General features: G+C 44.6%; 1 protein-coding gene across 1 annotated transcript; it reads left to right on the top strand.

Moving 5' to 3' along the window:
* Positions 1-1,210: 1,210 nt before the first annotated feature.
* Positions 1,211-8,012, top strand: mgat4c (mgat4 family member C; the record flags this gene model as incomplete). The annotated part of the gene is made up of 3 exons (XM_083663171.1): positions 1,211-1,339; positions 5,317-5,464; positions 6,856-8,012. 3 exons carry the CDS (start codon positions 1,211-1,213, stop codon positions 8,010-8,012), a joined length of 1,434 nt encoding a protein of 477 aa, XP_083519297.1.
* Positions 8,013-8,390: the final 378 nt, after the last annotated feature.

Genomic DNA, 8,390 nt, shown 5'->3' with positions numbered 1-8,390 from the left:
AACATGATTCTGGATTAATCTGTCGAAAATATAGCAACCCCGTTTGTTGTGACGGAGTTCTCACTTCCTCATCTGGTCGCTTCCCAAGAATGGCCTGTTTCTATAATATATTCAGAACTAACAGTTCCCATTGGCCGCTGAGGGAGAGCCCGCCCCAGGCTCCCAGCGGCCAATCAGATTAGCGTCTGTGGACCAGCACGCTAGGTTGCGAGTTATCGTTAACTTAACGGTACTACGCTAAAGAGGACATCTCAAAATGCCTAGACTTACCGAATGCACCTCTGCAGTTGCTGGATCACGTACAGTTGGCGTCGCTCCAGCTAGAAGTGTTAATTTTGTGGCTATAGACTAAATGGTGCAGGTAGCTTGTGTGAGAGGGACCCGCGCAGTATGCAGGAGGAAGCTAGTGACGTCGATATTCTCTCCAGATTCCTCTCTGGGCAAACGACGCGTTTGGGGGTGTGGCTTGGAGGAGACTGCAGGGGGACGCTGGATAGGGACAAATCCAACTGTGGCAGTTCTGAGCGTGTGACCACTCATTACAGGGAGGGCTGACAGCAGTATATATGCATTTACAAGTAAAAACAGCTTTTGCACAGAATGGGACCTTTAAAAATCGTACTTATTAAGGGCAAAAAGTGCAACTCTCACTAGACATACATTTGTTAGCCACAACAATTATCTGTTCGTTGTATATTTAAGTGGTTGGAATAAATATAGTTACAAATGTTATGCATAGTCAGTGTTATTATGATTGTATACAGGCATTTTTGATTGATGCCAATAATCCATTGTTGGGCAGGTAATTTAGCTTTATATCCTGCAGTGGCAGTGAGTGGATTGGGCCCACCTCTCCCGCCTGAAGAGAAAAAGTGCCCTATTACACATCATTAGACGTGCACTGAAAAGCAATTATGATTGCAGTGAAGATTATCATGACACACAACTACTAATATGTACATGTCCTCCCCCAGAACCTACTGATGCTCCAGAGACACACACGGGATTTGTATGCAGCAACTTGGTCTGAGCGGGCTGACTGATGTGTGTGTGTGTGTGTGTGTGTGTGTGTGCGTGTGTGTGTGTGTGTGTGTGTGTGTGTGTGTGTGTGTGTGTGTGTGTGTGTGTGTGTGTCTGTGTGTGTGTGTGTGTGTGTGTGTGTGTGTGTGTGTGTTTTCTCATGCAGATCCCCGGTGAGCACGTGCGCAGCATGAGGCTGCTGTGGAAGGCCCTGGACAAGATGAGGTGTCTGAGGAAGCGCTCCACCATCCCCTTCCTCGGCTTCCTCATCACCTTCCTCCTCTTCCTCAACCTCTACATTGAAGATGGCTATGTGCTGGTGAGTGAGTCTTGTTAAAGATGGCTATGTGCTGGTGAGTGAGTCTTGTTGAAGATGGCTATGTGCTGGTGAGTGAGTCTTGTTGAAGATGGCTATGTGCTGGTGAGTGAGTCTTGTTGAAGATGGCTATGTGCTGGTGAGTGAGTCTTGTTGAAGATGGCTATGTGCTGGTGAATGGGTCTTGTATAGAATTTAGGGGTGTCACGATACACTAATTTCACGATACGATACGATACACATTATTGGGTTCACGATAACGATACGATACGATATTTTAACAATATTTTTTTTAACAAAAGTAAATAATTTTTATGTATTTATTTATCATTTATTTAACCATGTGAGTCCCGTTGAAATCGAAACCTCTTTTCAAGGGAGCCCTGGGAAAATACTGGAAAAATAGTCTTTCATTTGAAATACACAAAATACAAAACAAATGCTGTTTTTGGAAATTGTTATTATAATAACTAGAAAACAACATGGAAGATAATGCTTCTCTTGCAATAGAATGTGTCACACTGTCACAAACTAAATGTTTGTTGCATGGTGAAAGAAAAATAAAGTATACAATCTATTTCTTAAATAACTCATGCTCAATGGTCCCTAAACTTATGTAATCTTATGTTGAGCTGTTTTGCCATGCCAGTAGTAGTCTGCCCCCTCACTCATGCGTGTTGATTCTGCTAAATTTGTTCTATTATTATTCAGGAGCAAAAACATTTTTTTATTTTTTTTTATTTTTTTTACGATATCATTTTTTTCTGACGATACGCATATCGTGACGTTTCGATATCGCGATATATCGTGCGACGAAATCTCGTGACACCCTTAATAGAATTACATTCACACACACACACACACACAAAAAAGAGAATCAAAACTCTGGTAATGTGCGTTTTCGGCTGTGGCGATGACGCTGTGTAGTGGCTTGAATATCAGACAACAGCAGTGGTGTGACTGACACACAGCAGGCAACTAACACACTACAGCCAAACAGAGGAACAAACAAACTCCTACTCGCATTGTGTTGAATATATGACTCAGGTCTCAGCACCATCCGTGGCTCATAGTGGAGTTAAAACCCCGCCCAGCCAGGAAACAAGAGACTGTCTCTTGAAGCTTCGAGCAGTAATGTCAACGTCCGTTGAGTTTGAACAGCCAAAAAGTGCAGTTATTGCAGAAATAGACTCAATAACAACAATTAAGCAAGTACAGGAGTATCGCCGCAACAGTGGCCGTTCTCCCGAGGAGATTTGGATTTGACTGGATCCAACGCTGATTGGCTGAAGGAGTTGTCTGTCAAGGCAAAACACTGGGTGAAAGCTGGAGGCCAGATGGTCGTGACCGGCTGGTTTAGCAGGCTAGTTTATACGGCCTATGACTGACCGGCTGGTTTAGCAGGCTAGTTTATACAGCCTATGACTGACCGGCTGGTTTAGCAGGCTAGTTTATACAGCCTATGACTGACCGGCTGGTTTAGCAGGCTAGTTTATACGGCCTATGACTGACCGGCTGGTTTAGCAGGCTAGTTTATACGGCCTATGACTGACCGGCTGGTTTAGCAGGCTAGTTTATACGGTCTATGACTGACCGGCTGGTTTAGCAGGCTAGTTTATACGGCCTATGACTGACCGGCTGGTTTAGCAGGCTAGTTTATACAGCCTATGACTGACCGGCTGGTTTAGCAGGCTAGTTTATACAGCCTATGACTGACCGGCTGGTTTAGCAGGCTAGTTTATACGGCCTATGACTGACCGGCTGGTTTAGCAGGCTAGTTTATACGGCCTATGACTGACCGGCTGGTTTAGCAGGCTAGTTTATACGGTCTATGACTGACCGGCTGGTTTAGCAGGCTAGTTTATACGGCCTATGACTGACCGGCTGGTTTAGCAGGCTAGTTTATACGGCCTATGACTGACCGGCTGGTTTAGCAGGCTAGTTTATACGGTCTATGACTGACCGGCTGGTTTAGCAGGCTAGTTTACACGGCCTATGACTGACCGGCTGGTTTAGCAGGCTAGTTTGTACGGCCTATGACTGACCGGCTGGTTTAGCAGGCTAGTTTACACGGCCTATGACTGACCGGCTGGTTTAGCAGGCTAGTTTACACGGCCTATGACTGACCGGCTGGTTTAGCAGGCTAGTTTATACGGCCTATGACTGACCGGCTGGTTTAGCAGGCTAGTTTATACGGCCTATGACTGACCGGCTGGTTTAGCAGGCTAGTTTGTACGGCCTATGACTGACCGGCTGGTTTAGCAGGCTAGTTTATACGGCCTATGACTGACCGGCTGGTTTAGCAGGCTAGTTTACACGGCCTATGACTGACCGGCTGGTTTAGCAGGCTAGTTTATACGGCCTATGACTGACCGGCTGGTTTAGCGGGCTAGTTTATACGGCCTATGACTGACCGGCTGGTTTAGCGGGCTAGTTTATACGGCCTATGACTGACCGGCTGGTTTAGCAGGCTAGTTTGTACGGCCTATGACTGACCGGCTGGTTTAGCAGGCTAGTTTACACAGCCTATGACTGACCGGCTGGTTTAGCAGGCTAGTTTGTACGGCCTATGACTGACCGGCTGGTTTAGCAGGCTAGTTTACACGGCCTATGACTGACCGGCTGGTTTAGCAGGCTAGTTTATACAGCCTATGACTGACCGGCTGGTTTAGCAGGCTAGTTTATACAGCCTATGACTGACCGGCTGGTTTAGCAGGCTAGTTTATACGGCCTATGACTGACCGGCTGGTTTAGCAGGCTAGTTTACACGGCCTATGACTGACCGGCTGGTTTAGCAGGCTAGTTTATACGGCCTATGACTGACCGGCTGGTTTAGCAGGCTAGTTTATACGGCCTATGACTGACCGGCTGGTTTAGCAGGCTAGTTTATACGGCCTATGCCTGACCGGCTGGTTTAGCAGGCTAGTTTATACAGCCTATGACTGACCGGCTGGTTTAGCAGGCTAGTTTATACGGCCTATGACTGACCGGCTGGTTTAGCAGGCTAGTTTATACGGCCTATGACTGACCGGCTGGTTTAGCAGGCTAGTTTATACAGCCTATGACTGACTGGCTGGTTTAGCAGGCTAGTTTATACAGCCTATGACTGACCGGCTGGTTTAGCAGGCTAGTTTGCGGCCTATGACTGACCGGCTGGTTTAGCAGGCTAGTTTATACGGCCTATGACTGACCGGCTGGTTTAGCAGGCTAGTTTATATGGCCTATGACTGACCGGCTGGTTTAGCAGGCTAGTTTATACGGCCTATGACTGACCGGCTGGTTTAGTTTAACAATATTGTCACATTGGAGTAACACTTTTAGCTGCCATTTTGTAGTTCCTTTTAGGTGCCATTTGTAGTTCCAGGCTGGTTGCCATTTGCCACTTAGTTAATTGTTGCATCCCTCAAAGATCTTTCTCAAAAACAAACTTGACCCAGTATGTGTTTGAAACCAAACGTCTATTTATATTTGTAAAATCCACCCACGTTGTCCCTTTTTACATTTGCTTGTTTTCAAAGGCAACACGTTTAAATTTTCATAATGTAGATTGTAGACCCAAGCTGAAATCATGCAGATGATTTATCTCTTATTCATGCTGCCATCAAAACTTGGCGATCATGGTACATTATCTGTGTTTGTTATTTAAATTATTAAGAGCTACTTCACATTTTCAACTCTCCAGTGTGCTCTTCAAGTCCATTTGCTTGGATATACAAACTGCCTGCAGGGGTTTTTTAAATTCCCTTTGTCTCCAAACGTCAAGGGTTAGCTCAAGCACATCAAAACACGTATTGTTTCCAGTTTGTACAGGATGTTCCAGACAACTTTCAAGGAAAAACATGTTTTTTCCCCCCCCTATATCTGAATTATTCACGTTCGAATTTGTGAAATTTTCAAGATGAGGTTGCCGTCCCCTTTCAGCAATGACAACTTGTATTTTGTGAAGTCATCTTCTGTGTTTTCTTTGTGTTGTGTTGCAGGAAGAGGATAAAAGGCAGCTTAGGGAAACATCAGTCCACCCTCCGAGCTCAGAGCGATACATTCACACCTTCAGAGACCTCACCAACTTCTCTGGAACCATTAACGTTACCTATCGTTATCTGGCCGGAACCCCCCTCAACCGCAAGAGTAAGTGTCACAGTACTTCGGTGAAAGATCTGCTATTTTTATGAGCTTGGGAGGGTAATGTCAAATGTATGAACATAGACTGAGACTGAGAACTAGTTAAAATCTGTCTATGTCACGATTTACTGCACAGCCATAGGCCTACTATTAGAGAGCCAAAGTGACCGCCTACTTCCTGATTCAGCTACGAACCAGCCGCGGGGGGAAAAAGTGAACGGTGGTGACAAACGATACTTTTCTTGATCCCGTTTGAATTCTGCCATGAAGTCCACATGTAAATTCTGTTCATTTAAAATGTAACTTTGCAAGTCAGTTTGTCGTAAAACTGAAACGTAACGTTTAGGTTTGTATGAAACTGCTCAATCAACTACATCTCTCGTCTCGCACGATATACGTCACATCAACACCAACATGACCTGGCGGGAGAGACGTCACTTATTTTGTTGTGTGTAGTCTTTCTGATTTATAACTTATAGTGCAACAGTTTTATGACAAACTGCCACTTTCTTGACTTGCAAATGTATCTTTTAAATTGACAAACATAGTGAACACAATTTGGCACAATTCAAATGGGATTAAAAAAAATTGTCTCTCGCCATTCACCACCATTCATATTTTTTTCACACCTGGTTCACATATAGGGCCCGTTGGGAAGGGGAGGGACTTTGGCTCTCTGTATACATACTATGCCATATACCTGACCCATTGGAAATCAGTTCCTCAGGAGGTTTCTTTGAGATTGTTGTGATCAAAATGCTTGCTTTTGCAGCGCCTTTTCTCAAAAATTGCTGTGTAATTTACAAAGTTTTATGTGATTTTTTTTTTGCGGTCAAATTATGGGAACTGGCAAACATTGCAAGTTGAGGGAAATACATTATTCCCCCTTGCAATGGAATTTGTTAAGTTGTACAGTATGTGGTTTGTTTGTTTTCGGTAAAATTGTGAGAACTGGCAAAAATTGCAAGCTGAGGAACCTGTTTTGCCGTTTTTGCGGAGAAATCGCGGGAATTTTGAAAAATTGCAAGCCCCTGCAAATATTGTGGAAATTGGTTGAATTTGCATTCATTATTGCAATTTCCTGGAGGGACTGGGAAATGAATAGTAGAGATTTTGTGGTGCCATAGAATGACCACTGAGCTTTTCTGTAATAATTATTCAATAATAAACATTCCATGATGAAAAATCTATGTGTAAGCTCATAGTGCTATTTGAATTTGAAAAAATCGAAGTTATTACTACCAGCATTGTAAGTGCATTTTCTGTGGGAAAAAGCTTCCAGTATAAAATTATAAATATTCCCTGTCATTCGCTCACTATATATACTGTACTTCAAATGAGTGCAAGCGTTTCTGTAAGCAATATGGTAATATGAAATGTACCTATTTTGTTCACAGAGTATCTGACCATCGGGTTGTCATCTGTCAAAAGGAAAAGGGGGAATTACCTCCTGGAGACGATCAAATCCATCTTTGATCAGTCCAGTTACGAGGAGCTGAAAGAGATTGTGGTTGTGGTCCACCTGGCCGACTTTGACCTGGTCTGGTGTGAGAAGCTGGTGCAGGAAATCAGCAGGAAGTTTGCCCACCACATCATAGCCGGACGCCTGCTGGTGATCCACGCTCCAGAGGAATACTATCCGTCTCTGGACGGGCTGAAGAGGAACTACAACGACCCGGAGGAGCGGGTGCGTTTCCGCTCCAAGCAGAACGTGGACTACGCTTTCCTCCTCAACTTCTGCACCAACCTCTCTCACTTCTACATGATGCTGGAAGACGACGTGCGCTGCTCCCGGAACTTCCTGACGTCGCTGAAGAAGGTGATCACCTCCAGGGGAGGTTCCTACTGGGTGATGCTGGAGTTCTCCAAGCTGGGCTACATCGGGAAGTTGTACCACTCCAGAGACCTGCCGCGTCTGGCCCGTTTCCTGCTCATGTTCTACCAGGAAATGCCCTGCGACTGGCTCCTCATTCACTTCAGGGGTCTGCTGGCCCAGAAGGACGTGATCCGCTTCAAGCCCTCGCTGTTCCAGCACATGGGCTACTACTCCTCTTACAAAGGAGTGGAGAACAAGCTGAAAGACGACGACTTCGAGGAAGACTCCATAGACATTCCTGACAACCCTCCTGCCAGCCTTTACACAAACATCAATGTGTTTGAGAGCTACGATGCCACCAAGGCCTACAGCAGCGTGGACGAGTATTTCTGGGGGAAGCCTCCGTGCACCGGAGACTTCTTTGTCATCGTCTTTAACAAATCGACCAAAATCAGCAAAATCAAAATCGCTACCGGTTCCGACGACCGACAGAACGACGTGCTGCACCACGGAGCTCTGGAAGTAGGCGAGAAACTAGTTGGAACTAAGAAAGGGAAGCAGTGCTCCTCCTACATCACACTGGGGGAATTTAAAAACGGCAACATCGAGATTCAAGATGTAGACCACAAGATCGCCTATGACATTGAGTGTGTGCGCATTGTGGTGACGGCCAGTCAGAAAGAGTGGCTGATTATTAGAAGTATAAGCTTATGGACTACACAACCCCCCAGCCAATGAGGACTATACAAACAGACTCAGTATGTCATAAAGGCAAAGGTTTTTATTGTTATTATTTATTATCTTCTGTATTTCCAGGTTTATTTATTCATTTTGTATGTATTTATTGATACTCATTTTGATTGCCAAATCAATTATAGTTTTTTATACCTGCGCAAGTTGCAACCTTAGTGGAGCATCATGGAAATCTTCCCAGTCATTCTTAAGGACTGTTCTAATGACCTCAGATTATTCATGAAAGTACGTTTTCATACTTGTTCCATATTTTTCGTTTTAAATTTTGATAGCTATCCTTGATGACGCATTTCTAAGTCATGAGCGGGATCGTTAACCAATCGTTTTCGAATGTTTGTAAATGGGAGAGGGTGTCAAATCACA

The sequence above is a fragment of the Poromitra crassiceps genome, assembly GCF_964638095.1.
Source record: "Poromitra crassiceps genome assembly, chromosome: 30".
Classification (NCBI taxonomy): Eukaryota; Metazoa; Chordata; class Actinopteri; order Beryciformes; family Melamphaidae; genus Poromitra; species Poromitra crassiceps.
The sequence above is the reverse complement of the archived record's forward strand: the minus strand, read 5'-3'. Positions and strand labels throughout refer to the sequence as shown.